This window comes from Lissotriton vulgaris, chromosome 7 (assembly GCF_964263255.1).
Source record: "Lissotriton vulgaris chromosome 7, aLisVul1.2, whole genome shotgun sequence".
Lineage (NCBI taxonomy): Eukaryota > Metazoa > Chordata > Amphibia > Caudata > Salamandridae > Lissotriton > Lissotriton vulgaris.
The window spans coordinates 827676896-827704051 of record NC_141695.1 but is presented as its reverse complement, the minus strand read 5'-3'; the positions used below and the strand labels follow the sequence as shown (position 1 = coordinate 827704051).

At 47.4% G+C, this 27156-nt stretch overlaps 1 protein-coding gene across 4 annotated transcripts in view; it reads right to left on the bottom strand.

Moving 5' to 3' along the window:
• The window catches only part of HGS (hepatocyte growth factor-regulated tyrosine kinase substrate), a 304838-nt gene that overhangs the window by 246287 nt on the left and 31395 nt on the right, over positions 1-27156 (bottom strand). For all 4 annotated transcript variants that reach the window (XM_086931122.1, XM_086931123.1, XM_086931124.1 and 1 more), the window contains exon 4: positions 10707-10799. In XM_086931122.1, the coding sequence (XP_086787248.1) occupies positions 10707-10799 (93 nt within the window). The remainder of the gene's footprint in view (positions 1-10706; positions 10800-27156) is intronic.

Below are 27156 nucleotides of genomic sequence, written 5' to 3'. Positions count from 1 at the left end.
CACGGCCATTGGGGACTTCTGACCATTCTGCTATTCTGGACAATATGGGTCCAAACACGCTGGAAGCGGGCCAAGCGGTCCTGTTAACAGACCCTGTAGATAGTGGGGTGGTACAGCCTCTAAAAAGGAAAAGGCCTAGTGAATTAAAGAGGGTAAAAAGGGCAAAAATTGATGTTACTGATCCATCTCTCGAAGAAAGTACAGACATTTCGGTCTCCCCAGAGCTTATTATATCTGGGTCTGGGTTGGATCTTGTGGCCTCGCCAGCTCCTGTGTTATCACCAGTGGCGGCTGGTCCATTTATCTTCGGTGGGGTATCTTCCAACAGCACAGACTTAGTAATTAATTCACTTACAGCTATTATTAAGAATCTGTTAACCCCCATTTTAGCTAGACTAGATGCTATAGAAAATCTACTCCAGGCCCGGGAAAATACTCAAACTAGGAAAAGTTATAGCCACAAATGCTCCTGTAGCTACCGGGGAACTACCTGGGAATAGTTCACTCCCTTCCACACTGCCCCAGGTCTCCAGTAGGGTATTGCCGAGTGCAAACGGTGCGTCTACTTCCCAGACGCGCACCTTGTTACCCCCAGCACCTAGGCCCCCTGTTCCGGCCCCCAGGAGATCCAAGTTACCCCCTGCGCCACAATCCGCGCCGCAGTCTAGGGCGACAGTGGGTCCTACTAATGCCCCGAGCGATGGTCTTGTCCCCCCCTCTGATAGGCGCAGGGTGGTCAACCTACCCCCAGAAGCTGTCCCATATACGGCAATTATGGTGGGAGTTCCTGAGCTAACTGGTGGTGTCCCAAGACTCCCTACGCAATAAGGTTATAAGCTGGCTCAGCATTAATAGACCGCTGCCTCCAAATTTGAAGGGTGAGGTTCTGATGGTAAGGAGGATTCCTTGGATAGGCTCTACTATAAAGAACAGGCCAGGGGATTGTATCATCCTAAGCTTCAAGAGCCCACATGTTGCAAACTATATCTGCAACTGGCTTGTAAGGCCTGACAAGTCCAAAATTGAACTTGTACCCCTCTCATATTTCTATCCCAGTGGTAGCAACACGGTGGGAGGGAGTGAGAAGGGGTGGACTAGGGTGGGCTTTGCTGTAGATGGCTCCCGCTATAGACCAAGGCACTCCCTACCAACTGCCCAGGCAAACTTCATACATCACAACAGGTTTTCCTGTTTGGACCAGGTCGATTGACCACGAACCAGGGCAATCTTGTCTGGTCCTGGGAAGATGGTGGAGGACGTGCAAAGATGTGTGGGATCGGGCATAGTCCCCATGTTGGAACTAACCCGGCTGCACACCGCTAGAGAGCGAGGGGCTGCCACAGATGACAACCTGTGCCAACTGGGTCCTTCACCTAACATCGGGTCTGCCCATAGTTCGCAAACAGGGGCAGTGGAGCAGGCCGGGCCTGCCACTATTGCGGTCAGCGGAAATGGTTCCTTAGACGCTGTTCCACCCATGGTCTCTCCTCAACCTCTGGCTGGAGCCCAGGGCACCATGCCACTCGACCCGGGTCTGAAAATTCTCTCCTGGAATGTGGCAGGAATCGCAAACAAGGAAGGCTCTCCTGAATGGGATTGCCTGGTAGGTGGTTGTGATATACTCCTCTTTCAGGAGACTTGGGCGAGGGCCACTCAGCCCAGGAAAGGGTTTGAAGTGTTCGAAATCCCTGCCAAATGGGCTGGGAGGGGGGAGGCCATCAGGTGGCCTGGCAATCTGGATTGCGAGTCACACTGGGTGCCAGGCGGAGCAGGTTCACACGTGCTCGCAGGACATCCAGTGTGTGCGGCTCACGTGGCCTGGTAAAAGTCTGTGGGCCATTGTCAACGTCTACTCGCGTCCAGTTGCCTCGCCAAACGAATCACCAACCCTAAATGATCTGGCTACCTTCTTGGGCCAACTACCGGGTGACCTCAAGGTGGTGCTTGGAGGAGACTTCAGCTGCCACTTTGAACCCTTGGAAGGTTTACTGGATGGTGCCCTTACGGCCGAGGATGACCATTGGGGGGTTCCACCGTCATCTTCTCCTCACCCTAAAGCCTGGTCCCCTCTAGCTTTACAACTCATGTCCCTTACCCTGAATTGCGCACTGAGGGCGTGTAATGGTCGTACCCCTTCCGATACCCCCTCAGTGTGTACTTTCAATAGGAGGGGCCATGAGTCGAGGCTAGATTACATTATGGTGGACATTACACTCTGGCCTAAAGTGCTTGACTTCAGGGTAATTAAGAGGTCAGACAGCGATCACAATGCCCTCTGCCTAAATATCCTGTGCCCCCTGCCCATGACGGACCCATCCTCAGTTGGCCAAGAGGATGATCTGGGGGATTTGTTCCTCACCACAAACAGGCGCCGGGTCAAGTGGGGAAAGTTGGTGAGCTCGGAAGAGTCCATCAAGAAATTATATGAGCTGGCATTGCCAAGCTTCATGGAGGTGGATGCTCTCCTGAATGAACCAAGAACCCCAGATTACTATGAGAAACTGGGTAACATTCACCAGGATTTAGTGAGGGACTTGGCCGAGGTATTCCATCCGGAGGTCCCAATCCGAAAGAAAAGGACCCTTGTTCCCTCCTGGTACACCTCAGATTGCAGGACAGCAAAATCTGAGCTCATTGCAGCAATAAAAGAGGGGTCAGACAAGGCCAATGTACGTGGCCTTAGGAAGCACTATAAATCAGTGCTGGTGACTGCAAGGACCGAGTGGGACTGGGATCACTGGCAGGATCTTTTTGATGCCCTAAAAGCCAGGGACTCCCGGAAATTCTGGGCCCTAGTAAACAATGTGACAGGGGAGCTCAGTAAAGCGATTGAGCCCAATATAGCCCCTGCGGTCTGGGAGGCCCACTTTGGGGCTCTTTACCAAGATACTAGTTCCTGCCCGGCCGCAGAGCTGCAACTGCCCTTGGGTACTCAGGAGTTTGGAATAGAATTATCCCTGGGGGAAGTGGAGCATGCCCTAGAACGCTTGGCAGTGGGGAAGGCACCAGGCCTGGATAGGTTACCCGGGGAACTATTTAGGCACCACCCGGACATCTGGGGTCCATACCTTCTTATCCTTTTCAATGCCATTCTTGGAGGTATGGCGATCCCTGGGTCGTGGTTGGGGGCAGAGATTGTACCCATCCATAAGAAGGGTTCTACTTTGCTCCCTTCCAATTACAGGCCTATAAGCCTTATAGATGTGCCCCAAAAGCTCTTTGCGCGCCTCATCTTGGACCATCTCCTAGACTGGGTCGAGGATAATGACATCATGAGCCCCCTCCAGGCTGGCTTCAGGAAGAACACGTCGACCATGGACCAAATTTTTCGCCTCCTTCTCCTGTATTGGAAGACGGTCACGCTAGAGGGAGGTCGATTGTACATGGTCTTCGTGGACCTGAGGCCAGCCTTCGACCTAGTCCCGAGGGGGAAGTTATGGGAGGTTCTGCAGAAGCTAGGAGTTCCCCCCCACCTCCTTAGAATCATCATTAGGCTGCATGAGAACAACTTTGCGCAAGTGAGGTGTGGGAGGGATGGCAAGCCCTCGGGTAAATTCCCGGTCTCCCGAGGTGTCAGACAGGGCTGTGTGTTGGCTCCGACACTGTTCTGTCTGTACATTAACAGCGTCATCCAACATCTTGACGCTGTTGGGGACAATGACGCCCCGGTTTTGGCAGGAAGGAGGGTTCCGGCAATAATGTTTGCCGATGATACCCTCCTTCTTTCCAAATCCCCTATGGGGATCCAGAGGATTGTGGATGGTTTTGGCCACTTCTGTCGGCAACACGGGTTGGAGGTGAACACGCAAAAAACCAATTTCATGATCTTCAACCCTTCCACCAAAACCAGACCCAATCCAAAACTGGGGGAAACTAGCCTTGAAAGGGTCTCGACCTTTATATATCTGGGGGTATCACTTCAAGAAAATCTGACATGGGACTCCCAGGTAGCAAAATCCAGGTTGAAACTTTCCCAGCTATCGGGCGCACTCTTGAGGGTGTCCAACAAATCCACCTTCAAGCCTGTTAGTCCGGCCCTGGAAACGTACAGGACCCAGGTGAAGGCAGCTGCCTCTTATGGCAGTGAGCTGTGGGGACACAAAGCTGGGAAGGTTATGGCAGGGGTGGAAAATTGTTTCCTCCGACGCTTACTTGCTCTCCCGCAAGGCACTCCACTCCTCCCCCTAAGACTCGACCTGGGCCTTCCATCAATTGCTGAGGACCTACGGTCAAAACCTGTGAAGTTCTGGCACCGGTTATGGTCCACAGAGGAATTGTATCACTACAGGCAGGACCTTATAAACGTCATGAGGCAGGATTATGAAAACCAGCACCCTGGGCCACATCGTCTTTGCGGTGGCTAAATTCTTAATGGCAGCATGGGTAATAAGGAAGAAAATGTCTGGTTAATTCATATTACCTTGTATCTTTTAACATTGCAGGTCCAGCTGGTTCTTATTGTATATATTGTGTCTTATCTGTATGTATTTTTACTGCATCTTTTATGGCCCATGTGGCCGAAATAAAGAATTTTTGGAATTGGAATTGGAAATAAAGCATTGAATAACTTGGATATTTGTTTGTTGTATACTAGTTTCTTTATTTGGTATTGTTTTAAGGTTCAAACGATAGGAATTGTTTGGCCAGGGTTCCTAGCTTTCAGTAGGAACGCTGTTCTGAATATATATATATATATATATATATATATATATATATATATATATATATGTCATTTTTCTGTGAACCCCTTGCGTGCTGCACACATTTTCGCACTGTGCGGGAGAGTTAAATAGTGGGTGGGATTCGGACAGCCCCCAGACGTCCTCTGCCCACGCCCACCGAGACTCATGACGGCCGGGGGCTTTCCGAAGCATGCAAGGGGTTAAAAGTTACAATTGTGTAATAATTATAAAACCAGCCTTTATACAATCTGGCTTAGAATCCATTTTAGCCTAATCAAAAACAAGCACTAGCGTTGCCAATAGGTTTCGCATTTGGAAAGTTGGAGCTATTGGTTTTGTAAATGACATTTTATATTTATATATTGTTATTGACAATGCCAATAACTATATATAAATATAAAATGTCATTTACAAAACCAATAGCTCCAACTTTCCTACTGCGAGACCTATTGGCAACGCCAGTGCTTGTTTAGGAAAGTGTCAAATGGAGGATTTTTGCAAATTCAGCTGGTAAACTTGTATGATTAAAAAAATAACACGTAAGCCGAAGAGTGGGAGGAAGAAGAGAGGTCAAAATACCAATAGTTGGGCTAAAGAATTATGGTCCGAACAGCAAATGCTGCCTTAGCTATCAGCAAACGGGGTAATAGTGACAACTGTTCGCAGGGCTAAAAGCTACAAGACCGACGCAAGCGCTCTAGAAAGAATCAAGGTATTATTTATATTAGAAGTTGCAGTGTTTGAGAAATAGCTGTTTGTGGGGCTGAAGTAGAAAACCAGAGATTTTCCTAGTAGGACTTAGCCATATCGGCTGGAGTCAGTTGATATCAAGCTCTGCCCTAGCCCTAACAGCCTTTCAGAGACACCTATCCAACAAAGGAATTGCACAGCTCCCGCTCTAAATGTCTTTGAGGAACCAGGCCGACACACAACTGATTCTGCATCAGTCCTGGCCTATCTGTTGTGAGCGCATCGCACTACCCCTAATCAAGCAGTGTGTATAAGTCCCTTTGAGTTGCAGCATGGGAGAGTCGCTACCTTTGACATGCGTCAGCCTCGAAGAGGAAATGGGGTTTGTGTCTGAAGGTTGGATCCTGTGAAGATGCTGTGAATACATCTACCAAAACCATTGATTGGGTGTATCGAAAATGCGCCCAGTATGTTTCAGCACTGAAGTTTAAGGTCCCAGTGGGTGATTAAACTACATCACAGAGTGGCCAACGGTTTGTGGAAGTTCAGTCCCCCCATTAAGGTGGATGCCACGTCTTTGCTGTGAGAGTCAATGGGAGGATCTTGTGGAACCTCTCCAGGATTTACAAGATTCCTAGACGTGTAGTTCTGCAATTGAAGCTTGAGAGTGGTTCTTAGTCAGCTGTGTCAGAACGTTTTCAGAGGGGCCATGCTGATCCAAAGGCTGTGAGCGATGGTGTTAAGGATGTGCACCAGCAGTCTCCCCAACTTTCCAACACACGCATGAGTGGCAGGAAATGTGTTCTACTAAAATGTTTGGATTCATATAACGTTTGTCTGTGCAATATTTATATATGCAATTTTTAAAAGCTGTTTTTCCGTTTATGCTTCTCCTTCTGTTTCATTCTCTCTTGAACCTTGTGTCTCTCGTGTTATTATTCTCTTTTATTCTCTTCTGGAAAGAAAGGAGATGTTGTAATTAATCAACATATCATCCATGCTATCCCTTTCTATGATGTCAGTTCCATGGTTACCGAATGTTACTGTTTGAACACCAGGAACTGTTGCTGCATTCCCTGGAGGCTGTGGAGAACAACAGTGAATAAACTTAGAGCTCTTACACTTAACTGTCTCAGTGTAATCACTACACTATCAGATATGCTGGCAGGATAAAATAAATGACTGAGCTTTAGTCCCGCCAGCCGTTCAGCCAGTTGACCTCTGCAATCCTGTAGGAAGTTTTGGAGGCTGGTGAATTCTGTAACCCACTCTACAACATTTTACTTTCAGGCACACATCAGTGAGGCAGGCTGGTATTCTTTTATTCACTCACTCTATAGGGGTGAGGATTCTGAGAACTGTGTGGCGATTGTGCCGTGGCCACAAGACGACGTAGAGGCAATCACAAATTCTCAGACTGCAGTAATTTTGTCAAAAATAATTAGCAACGCAACATGAAGGCCTCAAGAGCTGGGGAATCCTGATGGCCTGCCATCATCGATTTTTAAGAAAGATCCCAGAAAGTGGGTCTACTCCCGATTGTGTTCTTTAAGTGGGCAGTCTCCCGGATTCCTGGAAAGGAGCCATAGTGAATCCCATTCATACAAAAGGCAAATTGGAACAGCCGGCTAATTATTGCTGGATTAGCCTAAATGGTTTGTTCAAACATTGTTAAAAAAGCTGGCTGCTTAGGCTTTTGATTCTGGGCTGATCCCTGCTGAGCAAGGGTTTTTTAGACCAAAGTATTCCACAACAGACCACTGTTTCACTCTGCAGGGGGTTTCAAAGAGGTTGATGGAGCTGGTAGGTGGCCTATGCGGCTGCTTTGTAGACCCCGGAGCAGCCTTCAACAGTGCACAGAAGTACGCTATCGCACAAACTCCATCAGTGGAATATGTATGGGGCCCTGTTTGGTCTGTTGACGAGTCTTCAGTGACAACAGGATCCAAGTTGACCTAGATAGTTTGGGTAGCTTGCCGAGGAAGATCCCACAAGTGATGCGTATTAGCCCCCATGCTAATTAGTCTGTCCATCACGGACCTTCCTCAGACGTTAAGTGCTACCTATAGGTTTTCACTGAAGATTGGGGGCATGCACACCATCTGCCTATTATACGCCGAAGATCTCCGTGATGGATCTTACGCCTATTGGGCTCCAAAGAAAACCTAATGCTCTGAATTCATAATGTCTTTAAAATAAATTAACTATTAATATTGATAAAACAAAGAGATCGTTATTTGCAAAAAAGAAAGGGACCTTCACTTAGTTCCTAGGGAATGTACGGCTGGAGCAGGTTTGAGAATATAAATATCTGGGTATGACTTTTGCAGATCTGCGCTGGGATAAACAGATGGCCTCTCGGAAACTCGTAATATCAGCTGAAGTGAAGGCCCTGAAATGGGTTGACTGTAGGGTTGGGAGTTATACTTTCAAGCCATTAAGCAAAGTTATCCTGGACAAACGTTTTCCTCATGCTCTTTATGGTTGGACTTGTGCCTGGAGGAAGGTAAAGTTCTACACAGCAGTCAAATTAAATGCACCCTTAGGAACGGAGCCATGGAAACTAGTCATATGAAGGATCTGCACTATTTTAAGAATAGGAGCTCTGTTACTCCTTTCCTCAGTTTTCAAGAGAGTATGGACCATTTCTCATATCTATATAAAATTCCGGATAAGACCTTGAGGTACGACATTTTACATTTAAGGATTGGCATGGACCCTGGATGGCAGATGCCAGGTTTAAATCCGAGAATTATGGAGAATCTTGGCCAGTGTCTGGGTCAGCGGGATAGCAAGTATTCTGCGAGTCATCCTTTGTTGGATCGTGTACTCTTCCTGGAGAAAAGGACGAAGATCCTCCGTCCTGCTCTTATAAAATGGTATTGAAACACAAGATGAGGGACTTAACCTATGTGGTCTCAGGTTTCAGGATGTAGCTATTGGTACTGGTCAATTTTTGCAGAAGATTGTAACATCCTACGCCAGGGTTTATCTTGGTAATTGATTCTGACCGAGGGTTAAGATTTGTACTCCCAGATTTGCTTGGTACTCATTTTTATTACTGGACAGGTTGATCCCAATTATGTTAGGAGGTGAGTGAAGGAGAGTCCTGAGGTTGGGATAGTTGTTCTGCATACTGTACTTTACAATATTGCTAGGCAAAATGAGATGCATGCTTTAGGTTTTTGCCAAGCTTGCTAACAAGTATGTGAGGATGGGGTCGGGTGGTATGCCGCACTTTGTACTGCTCAAGATGATGAAATGAGATGGTGGCCCCGGATAATCCCCCCCCCCTTAAGTATTGCCCTGAACATGGCAATGTCTTACAAGTTTAAATGAACTATGTGTCTTGGGTTATTAATGATATGGTTATTAATGATATCTTAAGGGTTTTTAATTGGTATACGATAAGGTGATGACGCTCGATTGAATTTTAATGAGAAGAATTTAAAATATTTATACGGTCTGGGTTTTTAAAGATATTTGTAATTGTGTATGTCAAATGAAGAGTATGTAATAGTCCTATAAAAAATTATTACTTAGAAATGAAAGGATTTTGACTGACTGACTTGAAGTCCAATCGGCCTTTCAGCCAGTTTACCTCTGCAATCTTGCAAAAACCTTATAGCACTTGTGATAGAAAAACATTTACACGAATAGTCGACATGTCGCCCCTTATGTTACATGTGGCACCAGTGCTGTCTTTTTTAGCAAACAGCAATATTTGTGACACTATACATTGCATTTTACACCATACTCTGGTATTGTTTTCTATAGCAATGTATGAAACTAAGTGTCAAAAGTAAGCATATAGGCAGTTTCTCATATAAAGCTGGCAATCGGGCTACAGAAAACTGTTAAGTGTACGTATGGAGAAGATACATGCTAAATGTATTGGACAATTATTAAACTGCCATTCATCAGCTATGGTGATAAAGCACGCGGAAGCTCAACTACACAGTAACATTACATTTTTCTTGATGTGAGTTTAATGTGACAAAATGCCGTGGTGCAGATGAGTTTAAAAACCAAGATTACTTCCGTACAGCATTAAAGACTTCAAACATTCTTTTAATGTTTACGGCTTTTTACGGAAAGAAACTTTTACCTCTGTGAGGTCACCGGATCCTAGAGTACTTCAACCTTCACAGCACGAAGACCAGTTACTCATGGGTGAATTAATAATCGCTGGCCTACCCTAAACTGTTTCTGGTTGGTAAAATAATGAGACCAAGCCTCATGGGCATAAATGTCCAGTTCCTAATCTAAAAGTAGGCACATTTAACTCCTCTGCCTTTCACTTGTGCCACTGCTTGTATACAAGAAAGCCACTGCTTGCGTGTCCAGGCCCTGGGCACCCACATAGTTGAGCGTGATCCAGGGTCTTGATGCACTTCTACAGCCACATGTTCACAGATTATCACTGAGCACAGAATTACGTCAGCCTGTGTGGGCATACAGAGCGAAGCACTGAATATACAGTCTTTGCAGCAGCTAGGACCCAAACCTGGCGCGAGGTGTGGGCAATGTGCACTGCCCATTCTATGCACAGTGCGCCCCACAACACTGCACACCTGCTGCCCAAGTATATGCCCATAATGTGTCAGACACTAAGGACTACCGCAACTTGCTGCAACAGGTCACAAGGCACTGGACACCCTCACCCACCACAAGCCTGCATGCATGGCATGGACAGTCCGAGTACCAAGTTCCAATATTATATGGCTTGGTTGTCAACACACACACACATGTTCCCTGGCCTATTTACATGAGCTCTTGCAGCAATCCCACAAACCTCTCATCACCAGCCAAAGCTCAGGCTCCTATAACACTTTTCTGCCACTTCCAAGAGCCTTACACAATGGGATCCTCTCACTCCAAGCATATGTGCTAGGCCCCCCAACCAGAAAACTCAATTCTGGCATTAGTCTTTGCAGGATCTCAAAATACCGGGCACCCCCATCCTGTGTATCTGGGCTGCCAAAGAATTTCTCTCTCATTCTCCAGCCTATGTACACAGACTCAAAGAGCACGCCTCTGGCGAACCAGAACCCATGTGTCACTCCTTTACTTTGTGCTTTACTTCCCCAGGCAGTCTGCTGGGTCCCAGAGCACATCATTTGCATCCATCCGCTGGGCACGGATTCGAGAAATACCTGCAACTATGGTTCACCATCACCAAAAAGCTGGGCTCTCAAGTATCCCTACCTTTCGCTTTCTATGGGTATGCACTATTAAATCATCTGCTTCTCCCCAGTCTCCCAGACAGCGTGCTGAGTCCACATACTTATAACCCACCGAGCTCAAAAGAGACTTTCCCCTATGGCACTGTACCTTCAGCAACTCCTTCAGCTCTTCCATTGTCTGTTTGTTGGCGACTTCATCATGTACAGTCTGTCCACAGTTCTTCACCACAGATTCCAGGACCTGCGGAGGAGGTTGTGGAAAACAAGATAGTTTTATACTTTTATATATTGCAAAATGGATACATTGAGGAGGAGCAAGCGCAGAATCCGGATTCTGACAAAGTAACCAAATTTTCTCCCAATACGACTGACTATCTTTCCAAAACTGATACATACATTAATCCAGGAAAGCTACTGGCATTGCACTCAAATCAACTCAAGACACAAAGCAAAGGACAAAGTGAAATACTAAAGGTCAGTGCAGTATGTATTTTAAAAGGCTTTCATCAATTATGGCTAATAGGTAGGTTTGATATCAAGACATTCAGTAAAAATTGGGTAGAGTAAAGAAACGAATACTAGTCTAGTATTAAGAGAGTCTTCATTTTAAGTTTTCCCTTTTATGTCTTCAAAAAGGGTGAGTGTGTGTTGAGAAAGTGCTCAAAATCATACTAACTGTCACAGGCAAGTTAATACTGTGTGCCTGATGCGATTTTGTGGATACCGAGTCTGTGTAGTTTGAGCTGTTCCTGATCGGATACATGTTCTCACATTGGACGTCAGAAGAGAGATGGAACTTCGTGTCCTTTAGGATGCCCATTTTAACTCAGGCACAAGTTTCAGCCTGGTGCATGATTAGAGCTTATCGGGACCCCCACTTGTGACTATCCCAACAATAAGCTACTTGCTCCTGGAAAACTGGTCTAACAACTGATTCCCTTACGGTCCCTAGTACCATCCGGTCTTCCTCAACAATAGAGAAGCCTCTCAGAAAAGTGTTTTCCATTCGACATTCTAAGGCGTCTTTTCCTTCGAAGCTTACCGTTTGAGCAAACACCCGAATGGCTTCCTGCCAGGGAGGGGTTACACCACTCTCCCATGCAGGTTGCTATTGCCTTCTTTCCTGAGAGCGGTTCGCACATTTCCAGAGGAGGGCAGAAGGCATGTGATGAGTTTTATGTGCAACTGCAAAAAGGGCACTGGATACCTTGGGCAACCAAGGTGGCAACTTCTAAAGATGCACTATGCCCATTCACATTTCATGTAACCATTTAATCAGATTTAATGCACAGATTCCTTTGATACTTTACCGTACCAATTTTAGTAGTCCCTGTCAGAAGTTAGCAGGGCTAAGGAGTCAGTCTGTATCTCTGCACTCGCCAAAGTGGCTACTAGCCTTTTCCACACTAGAAAAGAACATTTGTTTTTTTTTAAATGGCTGGAACATGTAAAAGTGCATGTTCCACCTTTCAACTTGTTTCGTGCGTCGGACGTCACAGTGGGCGTGTGCAGATGACAGCCCCTGGCCGTCTGAAACATGCCAACTAATTCCCCAGCACCGAGGCGGAATTTGCGCTGCGGTCAAGGGTTTAATATACAGCACCCTGCCTTAGGGCTCGATAGGCCTACCTTAGGGGTGACATATTAAAAGGGGGCACTGAGCTTTGCTATTACCTTAAATGGAAAAGTGGAAATAGCAGTTTAAAACTGCCAGTCTGCAGTGGTATGTTTTACCTTGTGGTACTCTTAGTGGCACATTTAGTGCTGCAGTCCAGGAGAGAGACGTCAACCTACAAGTCCTGGGTAATCCTGGTACCATATACAAGGGACTTACAATTAAGTTGAGCTATCCCAATTGAGAGTAAGACAATCAAACACATTCTAAGGGGCAGAGCACACACGGAGCCCTGATTAAAAGGACTGGAAAGTTCGGAGCCATTACACTAGTGTGTAGTAGTTAAAATGGATGCAAACAGTGGGAGTAGCCCGGAAAAAAAATCCAGTTTCTTTACAGTGAGTTTATTGTGGGAGGTGAAGTAAATCCTTTTAAACTCTTCCGTGCTCGCGACAGCAGACGCGAGCACTCCCTCCCTGGTGCTGCGCACGACCGTTGGTCGACACAGACCCACCAACCCTTTAGAACGCCCGCACAGCGGCTGAATGTTTGCCATGGTAAACGGATTAAGGGATCACAAGATCTGAGAGAAGGGATCCGTAAGTTTAGGTTTGCAGCTATGTCTGTAGCCGGGAGTCTCAAAGGAACACTACAGTCATCTGTAGATTGGCCTCCTTCCTTCAAGCAGGGTGCAGGTTTTACCAACATGAGTTAATTGCCATTTTCGCAATGTCACAAATGCCTCTAAACTTCAAGAGGATAGTCAGTCAGCCCGGGTTAATAACCGAAAAGAAGATACTGGCATTCCACAGTGATGTGATAAAGTTAGTATACCTTCTGAACATTCTTTTGTTTTACATCATTTTGTATTTGGTGTTTGTGTATTCATCTCCAAGTCCTAACTGTACTCAAATCAAAACTCACATGACAAAAAACACATAAAATTCACTAGGTTATTATTAAAGAACAAAACCAGACAACATTCAGAAGATATATATATATATATATATATATATATATATATATATATATATACCCTTTCACTTCCAAATCAATTAAGAAGGCAATTAGAATCATGTCGTAGTGAACAAGTGCCATTAATTATAAGGAAGTGGGACCATCTGTATAGAACATCAGAAACCGTTTATTCAGGTTTGTGGTAATGCATCATTCATATGTGAAAAAAGGTACGATCTTAGTGAAAAAAGCATTGCTGCTCTTCACTCTTGGTAGGGGTTATAAAGCTATTTCGAAACAAAAATAAGTCAGTCTTTCTACAGTGAGAAAGATTTTTTTAAACTAGATAAAGTTGCCAATCAACCCAGAGGTGAGTTTACTATCAAATTTACCTGAACACAGACCTTATAATACTGCTAGGGACCGCAAAGAACCCCGAAACAACATCCAGGGATTTTCAGGTCTGTGAATACTGTAAATGTTAGGAGTTATGTACCCTACCCAACAAAAAGACTACGGGTAGCACTGGGGTAACTAGGAGGAAAATGGCTATTGGATAGAATGCACAATGACATGTCTGATGAAACCCGAAATTTGTATATAATCGCATATTAAGGATTAAGTATGGTGGCAGAGGCTTTCCAGAAGCAGGGCTAGATAACTAACCGTCACAGATACCATGAGTGAGAAAAGTAAGATCACGTATACAACAGCTAGGGTTCGGCAGAAAGTGGATCATGCATCTGAACAATGACCTAAGAAACACAAATAGTCATGACTGAATGTTTGAAAACCAAAAGAATCATGATTTTGGAATGGCCAAGTCAAGGTCAAGAACTCAACCTCATTGAGATGTTCTGGTAGGACATAAAGATAGCGGTCTATAAATGAACACCTCAATCATGACAAAGCTTAAACAGTGAAAAACTACGTAGTCAGAAAAGAAAGTGCTCGGTTAAGAAGTAGAAACAATGGAAGAACCAAGACCGTACAAAAATCTGACGGCTAATCAATACAAGGCCATTGATTCCCTTGCTAAGAATGCTAATATAGTGATTAAAACCGCAGACAAGGGCGGTGGCATTGTTATTCAAGACTCCACCGCATATGACCAGGAATGTAGACGCCTTTTGGAGGACACAAGTAATTACTTGGTCTTGGACCAAGACCCCTCTCCGTTTTTGAAAGATGAAATACTTGAGCTCGTAATGACAGCAGAACGTGATGGTTACATAAGCAAGCAGGAAGCTGACTTTCTGACGACTTCTGAAGGAAGGATATCATACTTTTATTGTCTACCTAAGACTCATAAAAACCGGCTCCCTCCACCTGGAAGACCAATTGTTTCGGGTATTGGTTCCTTATTGGAGCCACTTTCTAAGTACTGTGACTTCTTTTTTAAGCCACTAATTCAGGCAACCAGTACCTACTTTAAGGACACTAAAAGCTTGCTATCTATGCTTTTAAACATCCAAATGCCAGATGATCCATGCTTTCTAGTCTCTCTAGATATAGAGAGTTTGTATACCTGCATACCGCAGGATGCCACCTTGAAGGTTCTGGCTGATGTTTTAGACCAGGAACAGTGGGATTATACAACTTGCTGCAGTTTTGTTATTGATTGTGCTACATTAGCCCTTAAAAGAAATTTTTTTCAATACCAAGACAAAATTTACCTTCAGAAGACAGGGACTTCCATGGGCAGTACATTTGCATTCAGTATAGCAGGGTTGTACGCTCTCAATTTTGAGAAAACACATATCCTAGCAACAACTAACCCCTACGCTCTCAATGTTTTCCTGTGGTAGAGGTACATTGTTGATGTGTTTTTAATCTGGCGTGGGTGTGAGGAAAGTCTCCTGGCCTTCTTCGATTGGGTCAACATGTGACCCCCACTTGAAATTCACTCATCTGTACCACCCGGAATCCATTGTGTTCTTAGATGTGACAATTACCAGAGTAGGAGATCATTTGACTACCAAAACCTACTACAAACCAACGAGCAAAAATAACTTGTTACAGTTTTCAAGTTTTCATCCTCGTCCTTTAAGGACTAATTTGCCGTTTGGTCAGTACCTACATATCCGTAGGAATTGTAGTGATGTGAAAGACTTTAAGAAACAAGCTCAAGATCTCACACACAAATTACGTGGTAGAGGTTACCCTACAAAAATTCTAAATCAGAGTTGTAAGAGGGCCCGAAATCAAAATCGAGAGACCCTTTTGGAGGACTATGCCAAGGATTCAGAAATGGAAACCCCATTGACCTGTGTGACGACTTACAGCAACATTTCGAATGCAGTAAGTCGCTGCATCGGCAAGCATTGGCAAATTCTGAATAGCAATGGACGTAAGTGGCAAAACCGTTGTTTTCGTACAAAAGAGAGAGAAGTCTACAAGACGCCCTTGTACACACGCGTCCAAAAAACACAGATCAAGTACTGGACAACAGCGTCCTGAATGCCTGGGGTTTACCCCCGTAGTCGGCCATCACCCATGTGGTGGCTGCAGCGTGTGCCATTTGACGACTACTTCCAAAACATTGAACCTGGAAGCAGGTAAACTCCGGTACCTGAGGGGTCATACAAATTGTAATTCTGCAAATGTAATTTATCTAATTACATGTCCCTGTAACCTCAAATACGTGGGAATGACTACACGCAAAATAAAGTTACGCATCTGCGAACACCGCAGTAATGTACGATGCCGCAAAGGTACGACAAAATTAACCACCCATTTCCTTGACCATGGACATTGTCCAAATGACATCAAATGGACAATTATAGAACAAATACAACCTGGTCGGGAAAACACCATCTTTGAGAAAGAATAAAGATGGATCTATCGCTTATCCACACATTTGCATGGGTTGAATGACGATATACCATGGGGTTCTGTGATGCGGCGATAGATTTTCCAATCCTTAAAATACATTCAGGGGCAGATGTGAACTGACCCCAATTTTGTGTGACAAACTACACTTAGTTCAAATGGTTAATATAAGTGAAGGAGAGTTAAGTACCTCTCCTCTAGTCATTGTTTACTGTCATGGCAATAGTCTGAAAAACTATATGAATCCTTACTGACAAACTAAAAGACTATCCACTGACAAATAGAAAGATTACCCACCACTATATATACTAAACGTTCCACTTATAAGCGGTCCATTTCTCCTTTGCTAAGGGGGTGACAATTCCTCAGAGACCGTAAGCGAGTTTTTAGATGATAATGGCATTGGTAACAAGGGACTTTTCCTACAAAATACTGCCCATTATGACATACATTAGTTTCCATCAATAAGCGTGATTTCCTTTAGTTTTGAAGGTGCGATCGCATGTGAGAGGCAGTAATAAAGCATTTCACCTTTTGAACACTGTAAGTGATATGCGCCTTAATGACATGATTTGACTGGCCCTTTAAGGTGTAGACATTTTTAGTCTAGCGGTCACATGCTCCTTAAGCAATGAACGCCGGCTGTACGTTCATTTAGTCAACACGCTTTCACGACCCAGTGTCTACAGGCCGTGGATGTGAACTGATTAGGTGTTCCTACGGGGAGTCGTTTGGATGCAAGTAAGTGAACCGCGCATTCTGACAAGCGCCGAGTTATGTCTGTAATCCGAATCTAGACAGATCAATGCAGTAAACAGGGCGACTGAAAAGTTATTCTTTCTCTGTTGCATTTGTAGATTATCTAAACGTGAAGGTTTCCCCTGCCACGGACCTAAGGGGTAATTCTCACATTAATACAAAGTAAGTGGGTCCATTCTTGGCGTTCCGAGTTTTTCCATGCTGGAGATGTTTTTAACTTCGAGTTGGTTCACACAGGCACTCACTCTTTGGTGTAAAATTGAAGGGCCCGGTTTCATTAGATTTTATGTTGGGCTCGTGAAGGCTTTCTATGAATTAGTTAAAGCTTTCATAACAAAACGATAAAACCTAAAATATTTATCGTTCTCACTCAGACTGAAACGAACGGTGTAGCAGGTTATTTAACTGGGATTAATGTTACCCGTTAACTTTTTATTCCCTGATGACATTTCGGATATGTTAATTAGTTACAAATGTTAATTAAGGATTGAAATTACGAATATTACGGGGGGCTTTAAATGTGTTTGCTATAGCAATTCTTTTGAAACTAGTCTATTAGGAGTTATTTAATGAGACTGCTGAGAGAATCACAAGTAATGATTTATTGTTTCAGATTGATCATCCCACCACTGTGACAGGGATTTCTGCACGGAATTTTGCTTGTACGACACTTAAGTCTGGTCTCTTCCACCTTGTTCACATTTGGTGTAACATACTTCTTTCATCCGAAGGTGGTGGTTATTAACTCCTTATCCTCCAAATTTTAGTTTTGAATCAGTCTTTCATAACTGGTACTCTTCTGTTGTTTTTGATATACTTACTTTAAGGGGTACAAGAGTGACCTGTTGACCCTTTCTCACTTGTTGTTTGGTAAAAGCTTAAACAGTCTCATAACGAGAATTTAATCAGAATTCCTCACAGCCAAGACTGATTTAACACTTGTAGGAAAGGTTTACTTCAAGTCATTACTTCTAAAGGGGGTCCCAAATTGTACTCAATCACATGGTGAACGTTTTCACACAAGGCTACTGAATGCTATATTTGTCGTTTTAAAAATAATTATAACCAGGTGTAATTTGTGTATGTTATTTGTTACACGAGATTGATTTATCTACCATAGGACCTAGTAAGGGCAGATTAAGGTCAGACATATGTCCTAACATGTAAAACAATAGAATATTATTAGGAGTGTAATTTATTTGCCACATTACTCTACATTGTCCTATAACCAGCCCCTTCCATCTCCAAAGGATTCTACTGGGGCACGAAAAATAATTTCAAAAAAATAAAATGTCTATGTTGATGAGAGTGTGAAGTCTTCCATTAATTCTATTGTAGGCAACACTTATGCTTTCTCTTAACTCTTTGACTCAGTATCCATTATAAAAAAAGATAAATATACTACACTTCCCAAAATGAGGAAGGTTAGAACTAAAGAGAAAAAAATTATTAAAAAAACAGCAACTCCTGGTGTAAGAATCTAAAAAAAAAAAAAAAAAAAAAAAATCAGTCAAAACAGCCTTTTAATTGTGCTGTGCAGCCTTCCTTGTATTCCTTTTGTAGGCTAAATTGGTGAATACGCGGTTATGAAAGCTTCCGCTTAAGTGACCTTTGTTCCCAGGTATAATTTATTAGGAACTGCTGCCTATCAAGCCTTATGAGTAATCGCTGCCTGACCAGATTACTGGGTCAAGATTGCTTCAGTGAGTCAAGAATGACAGCAGTGATTAAAGCTAATGCACAGTGAGTTTGTGTGCTGTTACTCCACTGGGCTCTGTGGTTTGGATCCTCCTCCTTGCTTGACTCCACCACAAATATTTGAGACCCGCAGACCACGGACTCAGGGGGCACTTGCCATGAACAGATGCAGTCCATTTCCTGCTTCCAGCAGCATAAACCTCCATCATTTTAAAGAGTGTGGACTGGGGGAATGAGGTTTACCAGTGGAGTGACAGTACAATGTCTGGTCCTGCTGTAGTCTGGTCCTACAGTGATGATCTTTTTTGGCTGAGCTGGGTTTACACCACGAGTATTACGATTAAGGCTGTAGCAATTTTCCTCATAAATGTCAGGGGAAAACGTTTAAAGGTGCTTTATCCTTCTGTATTTTGGATTGATAAACTAGGATCCACATATTATTTAAGGGAAATTTCCTCGCTCTGAGGAAAGAAAACAAACGGGTGAAGGCCCATTTGCCCATGGGTATTAAAGCACCCAGCAGTACAGGTGGATGAGCGTCTTAAGAGAGCACATATGTCTATGCAGCGCCACCGAAAACTGGTCGGAGGGAGCTATACAAAAGCAGACAATAAACCCTGGAGGGGGCCCAAGGGTATGCACATACCATTGCTTTCTCACACCTGGCGGGTAAGGACCATGAGCACACTAAGACTCAAACTATAAAAACCCATGAGTTAGAGGATCCAGTTGTGCAGAAGCTAGAGGACGACAATCTAGAGGGGTAGGTTTGTCTTTCGGACTCACATGACCTCTACTATCCAAGATTGGCATAGTGGGTGCCCCCAGAAAAGGCGATCCTATGTTTATTACAGGTTTAGGAAATCAGTTGAGAAGGGGGAGTCAATTCGACTTATCATGGAATACCTTAGATGCTCAGCGTGATTGGGTTGTGATGCGTCACAGGTGTCAGATTGAGACCACAAGGAGGAGTATAGACCAGTCCTAATAGGTGTGCCGCAACAGAATACTGCAGTGTTTGCCAAACATTGGGCCGTGAACCGATTTTTGGTAGGTCACAGAAAGTCCAAGCAATAAGTAATGATGCCTTTAAATTATGTGTTTTTCACATTTGCTATGCTTCAAAGACAGAGGTCAATTATCAGGCTAGGTCTTCTCACAAACTGCTGCTTTTCTTTTTAGAACACGCGGATTGGTGTTTGCAAACTCTCATTTTGCAGTCAGAGAAAGAAAAGTAAAGTGAATTATGTGACAATCGTGCTGGGGTACAGGAAATGTAATGAAGTCTGTAGGATGTCATTCTTTGTAAAACAACAAAATGTAAACACCTGTAAATGAATTGTACACCTTCAGTAGTTAGGAAAGCAAAACTGAAGCGCATTTGTTTGTAATTCTCAAGTGTGAAAAAAAAATATTTTCACAGGATCTAAACACTTTACTTCGTGATGCATAAATGATAAACATTCACTGAAATCCGATTGCCACACTATGCTTTGTGTGCAATATAGTTTTATCAGTACAGCTGTATGCCTGAGCAAATTTAATGGCCATTTCAATTGAAAATTTGCTCTATGTAAATTACAGTGCGCTGTCATTCAATGCTTTATTTACATTAAAAAACGCCCGCCTTATGTCTAATAAAGCTAGGTGGGGTCAAGAACGTTTCTAAAAATTGGGTAGTGGATCTTAAAAGTTTGAGAGGCACTGGATTACTCGATCTGGCTGCTCTAACAAACATTATGAACACTGCAGAGTGTGCCACGGAGGAGGGCATTCTCATAGATCCAGACGTTCTCTCAAGGCAGATCCTCTGGGCGTTCCGTATGTTGGGCAATGCAAATTACTCAATATCTGCAGAACTGAGGTTTATTAATGATACAAATAAAACTTACGTTAGAAGAACATTCCATGGCACCAGCAGGTAGGACAGGTGGCTCTTACAGACTCTTTCATGAAAGGGAAAAAACAAAATAGGAGTACATTTTTAAGGACCTTTGCCACTTTGGACAAAGCACAAACTGCCACTAAAAAGATTTTAATCCAAGTGTTTTTGGAGGAGCTAGAAGTGGAGCATGACTCTCTCTCAGCAGCTTCCAGAATCAAAGTCTCCAAACTACCTAGGTCTCTGATGTGGGGTAGAGGGGCTACTGACTGACGATTTGTTTGCTTTTTCCAACCAGAAACAAGAGCAAACCAGGCCTGTTCTAAAGAGGATCTTTAAGTGGAGCAGGTTAAATCGCCATGGATCGAAATACGTGAGCCTTGTCCACTCTGCTCCCCACATAAAGCACGGGCCAAAGCACAAGAGTTTTTTGGTGAAGCTTTCAGCTCCTGCCGACAGTGAAGTGTTTTCACAGAGACATGAATGTAGTCAGATCCGAGCGATTGTGTTTTTTTTCTTCTCTTCACAGATCTTAAAGCGGATATGAAGGATTTGGAATGCACCCTGCATCTAAGCAATATTTTTTGGGGAGGAGAAAAGGACAAAGGATTCAGACCTGTGCTAAATCTATGACAAGCATTTGCAATGCAATAGGTCTCGCATTTACTTAAGTTTGAGCTATTGGCATTGTAAATGACAATGCCTTTTATTTATGTTTTCGTTTTAAAAACAAAGAAAAGGCAGTGTCATTTACAATGTTAATAACTTAAACTCCCACAAATGCTAGGGGGGGCGTGGCTTCGAGGGCGACGATGGCGGACGTGGCTCCTTAGAGCTCCCACCGGCCCGCAACTTATCCTGTCCAATTATCCTCACCCCGAACCTGCGACCATCTTTACAGCGACGGCGGCGACTGCTGGGGACAGGGGGCACCCTCCGGTGCGGCATCCGAGGCCCCCGATCGCCGGCTGGGGCGGTTGTCAGTGGCGGCGCCCGCCGGGCCTACTCGCCGCTTGGTGAGCCGGGGCCTCGATTTCTGCCGGACCCCGCCTGCTGGCGCTGAACACCGGGCGGCCTGCTTGCTGGCGGGCCCCGGGGGTCCCGGACGGCTGGTTCCTGGCTGCCGGAGGGGAGGCGGCGGAGTCTCCTGCCGTCTGCGGGATCAAGGACATTGCTGAGGGTTGCGAGGAGGCGGCGCTGCAGAAGGGCTCCGCGGACGATGGGACCGGTCGGGTCCCCCGGAGCTGCCGGGAGCAGTGCTGTGGCGGGGCAGGCACCGGACTACCGGCGGAGGAGGGGGGGGGGGGAGCGTCCTGCCCGTTTCGTGGGCGGCTGTGGGCCCTGTGGCGTAGCCCCGGGAGGGGCCGGTCCGGTGCTCTGGTTTGCGCCATAATTGGAGGCGCCTCAAGTTCCCGCCGTGCCGGCGGAGCGACTGCGGCGCGTCGGCGCCTTTCTCGCCCCCCCCCAGCTCTGCGGCCTGATTTGGTGGCTGGCGCGGCCCGGAGGAACAGCATCGCCTGGTCATCTCGGTCCCGGCGCCCAGCTGTGCCTGCCTTGCCCGCGGCGGTGAAGTGCCCTTTGGACTGAGGAGAGCGGTGGTGGCCGGTGCGGACCCGCGGAGCCCCGTGACGGTGAGGAGCTGCGATTGCCGCTACATTTGCTGCTGGGGCCCTGAGTACCATTTAGAGTGATTGACTATTGGTGTCTGGCACGGTAGTGGCGAGTGGGTGTGGCGAAGCGCCCTGCAGGACTCCAACACCCCGGTCTCACCCCGAGTGATAGCCAGTCTTGGGAGACAGTGCGAGAAAGGCCCGCCGCAGACATGGGTCGGCCCACTACAACTATCCGGACCATGATCAGAGGCGGGGGTGGTACGGGCCCCGCCAAGCAGGGGCCCATTGAAAAATTCACCGGTCCCAGTGGGGGATCAGGGGCTGCCGGAGGTGGCCAGGGCACCGGGCCGGACAACGCGGCTCTGATGGCAGCCATCACGCAGTCAAGGGACATGTTGGATGCCAAAATTGGCGCGGTGGGTGCCGATGTAATGCTGTTGCGCCAAGACCTCCGCAACGCTGTCGCCCGCATCGCGGAGACCGAGACCAGGGTCACAGGAGTGGAGGGAGACGTCGGCGCTCTGAAACAGAAAGTGGCAGAGATGGAGAGGATCCAGAAGGGACTGGCTCTTCGTGTGGAAGATGCAGAAGGGCGAGCGCGAAGAAATAACCTGCGCTTCGTAGGCTTTCCGGAAGATTGCGAGAAAGGGCCCATGGATACCTTCCTGACAAGATGGTTGGAGAGCTGGCTTCCCCCGGACACTTTGTCACGCTGCTTCGTGGTGGAGCGCGCACATAGAGCCTTAACGCAGAAACCGCCGGTGGGGGAACGGCCTCGGCTAGTCATAGCAAAAATCCTGAACTTCCACGACAGGGACACCATACTCCTGGAAGCGAGGGCCAAAGAGACTTTGCTGTTCGACAGTCACAGGATCATGATCTTACCAGACTACACCAGGCAGGTCCAGCAGCAGCGACACTCCTTCCTGGCGGCAAAGGCCAAACTGCGCGGCCTAAAGATCCAATATTCACTGCTGTATCCGGCCCGTCTGCGGGTTGTTTTCAACTCCAAAACCCACTTCTTCGACTCCCCCGAGGACGTATTCAAGTGGACCGATGAGACGGTCAGGATCCGACCGCACCCCCAACCGGGACTGGGCTCTGGACCTTCGCGTGGATCATCACAGGAGAGAAGTGACCCGGCCAGCAAGGGTAAACGACATCGGAAGTCCCGTTCACGCCGGCGTTCCCTGTCCCGGGAGGGCCTTCTAGGTGGAACGCAACCTGACACTTACCAATCAGGAAAAAAACAACTGAGCATCGTGTAGATTCGGCCCTCGTCGCTTAACCCTGGTCCATTGGTGGACTCCATGGAGGGCCTGGTTCCGGGGCTCTGGTGGTGGAGCGGACAACGACTGGTGAAGTATGACTTGGGCCTTGGTGGGGCCTGGGGCCTCCAGCTGGATGGCACTTGATTGCTACGCTCTTCTTGTGAGCCGGATACTTGGTACACTGAGGTTCGGGGTACTGTTTGTGGGCCGACTGATCCTCCCATGGCTGGGGGGTGGCCCTGAGGGTAAGCCCTGTTAGTTGGGGGGAGTAGTTGGGATCCATTGGTATGGTGGATTTTAGGCGCTCTGTTTTGGGCCTGAAGCTCCCCATGCCGCGACAGGTACTTCAATGTTTCATGAGGTATAGTGGTGGGGGGTGGGGACCGGGAGTTGGGTTGTGGGGGGGGGGGGGGTCGAGGCTGGTGGAAGGGGACAAGGGGGGTTGTGGGTGTTCTGAAGGGGGTGCACGTGACTTATGTTATTTTGGCTTGTATGGTGTTGGAGGCCTGGGTCGGGCCCTGGAGGTCTCAGAGACTTGTTCATCGGGACCATGGTTGACACCTCAGGGCAGGAACTTGCGAGAGACTATGCGAATATTGAGCTGGAATGTCCGGGGGATGTTGGACAAAATCAAACGCGGGGCAGTATTGCGCTGGGGTAAAAGGGACTCGGCTGATGTGATGCTCCTCCAAGAAACGCATATGTTAGGTACAAAGGCACTGAGTTTGCAGCGATTTGGCTTCCACCAGGTATTTCATGCAGGGTTTTCCATGGATTCGAGGGGGGTGGCCATTCTTGTCCACAGACGGCTGTCATATACCCACGAGCGTCACTGGCTTGATCCTCAGGGTCGGTATGTGTTTGTGAAAGGGAGGATTGGGGCGGAGCCGGTAGTATTTGGCAGTGTGTATGCCCCCCCCGCTGCAGTGGTCCTTGGCTGAGAAACTGTTTGACTTATGGGCCGAGATCCCACACTCCTTGGCAGCGATTGGTGGTGACTGGAACGATGTGGTGGATGTCAGTCTGGACAGGCAGAGGTCGCAGGGGGTCGCGGCGGCGGCCTCTCATACGCGGCTGAAGGCGATGATTGATGGGCTGGGGTGGGCGGACGCCTGGAGACACTTGCATGCCAGGGCACGTGAGTATACGTATGTGTCAGCGGTGCACGGCTCCTTCTCACGATTGGATTGTGTATTTGTGCCAGGGGCCTTCCTTGACAGGGTAAAATGGGCTGCAATTCGGCCTCGGGGGCTGTCCGATCACTCCCCTGTTGCGATACTGATTGACTTGCGCAAGGCACGCCAACCATATCGGTGGCGGATGTCCTCATGGCATCTACAGCAAGCGGACTACGCACAGCATATGCGCAGCGCGATCGCCCACTATTGGCAGGAAAATCTGGCGGAAGGGGTTGACGCTGTGACTGTGTGGGAAGCCATGAAACCCACTATGAGAAGCATTGACATTGCATGGTGCGCAGCTGCCTGTCGTACTCGGCAGGAGACCATTGTTGCAGCTGCAGAGCGGGTGGAGGTGCTGGAGAGACGATGCCGGGGAGAGGGGATGAAATGGCGCTACGACTACTTCTACAGGCGCAGCACTCCTACTCCTCGGTGTTGCTTGACGAGGCTCGTCAAGCGTGGCTGGCCACGCGGAGCAGGGTCTACCAATGGGGGGGATAAGTCATGCACCATGCTTCATAGGCTCTGTCAACAGACGCTACAACCGATCACCTTACCAGGCCTCACTGACGGGGAGGGGACCGGGATAACAGACCCTGCGACTCTTGCGGCGAGTTTTGCACGCTACTATGCGGAGCAGTATGCTCCTCGGGAATGCCTCTCACCGGAAGCAATTGATGGGTTCCTCGCTGATATTCCCCCTCGTGCAGTCTCGGACGAGGTGAGGGAGGCCCTGGACCTCCCCTTGACGGCGGAGGAGCTGGGTGATGCACTAGGCCAGCTCAATGTGGGCAAAGCACCAGGACCAAGTGGGTTCCCCAGTGAATTTTACAAGAAATTCCACTTGCAGCTTGGGCCACACTATAGGCGGGCATTGGAGTTGGCGCGGGAGCAAGGTAGCTTGCCGTCGGACTGGCGTCAGGCGGAAACTGTGGTATTCCAGAAACCAGGTAGACCCCCCCGATCGACACGAGTCCTATCGCCCCATATCCTTGATCAATTTCGAGGCCAAACTCCTGGCCAAGGCACTGGCGAATCGCCTGCTCCCACATATTGCAGACCTGGTCCACCCGGATCAGGCAGGCTTTATGCCGCACCGGGCGACGCGACACAACATTAGGCGTGCACAGGCAGCGGTAGATGCGGTGAGGGCGACCGGGGATCGGGCAGCGTTGTTGCTAGCAGACATCGACAGGGCATTTGACTCGGTCAGCTGGACCTACCTCTTTGCCCTCCTGCCGCTCCTCAACTTGGGACCGGTGTTCATCTCATACGTGCGGCTGCTGTACACGGACATCACTGCCTCAGTGCGTATCTCTGGAGCGATCTCGGGGAAGTTCCCAATTGCCAGGGGAACCCGACAGGGATGCCTCCTCTCCCCCTACCTCTTCGCACTGGCCATGGAGCCATTGGCCGCACGGGTACGTCTCGATGCACAGTATCGGGGCTTTGTGTGGGGGGCGGAACTCTCAGACCGAATCGCGCTGTATGCGGACGATGTCATTTTCTTTATGACCGACCTTCACCGTTCAGGCCCTCGCATGCTGGATATAGTGCAAGTCTTTGGCGAGGTTTCAGGACTCTTCCTCAATCCGCGCAAATCGACCCTGTGGGTGTTGGGTGACGAGCCGGAGACATATCCCTGGGCCTCGGCTCTACAGGTAGCGGTCGGTGGTCTAAAATACCTGGGTGTCTTCCTGTCGGAATCTGCTGCGGTCGCGTGGGAGCGCAACATCCTGCCGGTGTGGGACAAAGTCCAATCAGACGTCAAGACCTGGTCTCGCATGCCCCTTAATATCTATGGCAGATCTGCCATCTTCAAGATGGTCGCCCTGCCACGGCTCCTCTACCAACTATAGAACCACCCGTACAGAATTGACCCGCAGTGGTTCCGTCGCGTGAACTCGGTGCTTGGCCATTTTCCGTGGGCCGGGGGTGCCTCTAGAGTGGCACTGCGGACTTGCTTTCTATCCACGTACTGTGGAGGTCTGGCTACCTCTGACCTCCTGTCCTACTACCAGGCCTCTCATCTACTGGTTCTCAATGAGTGGTGGTATGGTGACCACAGTGACCCGGCATATGCGCTGGAACACTTCTTGATGGGAGATGCCACGCTACATACGCTGCTGTACTCGGCCAGGCGGCGGAGGGTGCTGCCGCGGGTCACCCAGGTGGTCTTCGTGATCTGGAGACAGGCACTGCGCCGTATGGGTTGGTGGGGCAGACTGACAGCCGAAACTTCGCTGTGGAACAACGGACAGCTTCCTGCGCTGGTCTCCCTTTCGGGGTTTGGAGGCTGGGACCCCATCGGGATTTCCTCCCTCGGCCATGTCCTCGCGGGGACTACCCTCAAATCCTTTCAGGACCTCAGCTCCGAATTCAATATGCCCAAGACCCAATTTTTCAAATATCTACAATTCCGCCATGCACTTGCGCCGAGTCTGGTGGGAATGGACCACCTTCACGAATTCAGCCCAGTGGAAGCCAAGCTCTTCATGGGGGACCTGGGAGATAAGAAAGTTTCCAAAATATATCAAACGCTGGTTACTCATTGCTCCTCTTCTCTCCTGGGAGACAGATGTTGGTCCGTTGGATGAGGATGACTGGAGGGAGGCCCTTGAGTCCCCCCGCGGGGCTGCCATTGCGGTGCGCCTCAGGTTCATACAGTTTAAATACCTGCATAGGGCATACTACACTAGGGAGAGACTGTGGAGAGCGGGCCTCATTGCCGCCCTGGAATGCTTGCGTTGTGGAACTGAAAGAGGAACGCTGCTGAATACGGTGTGGTCT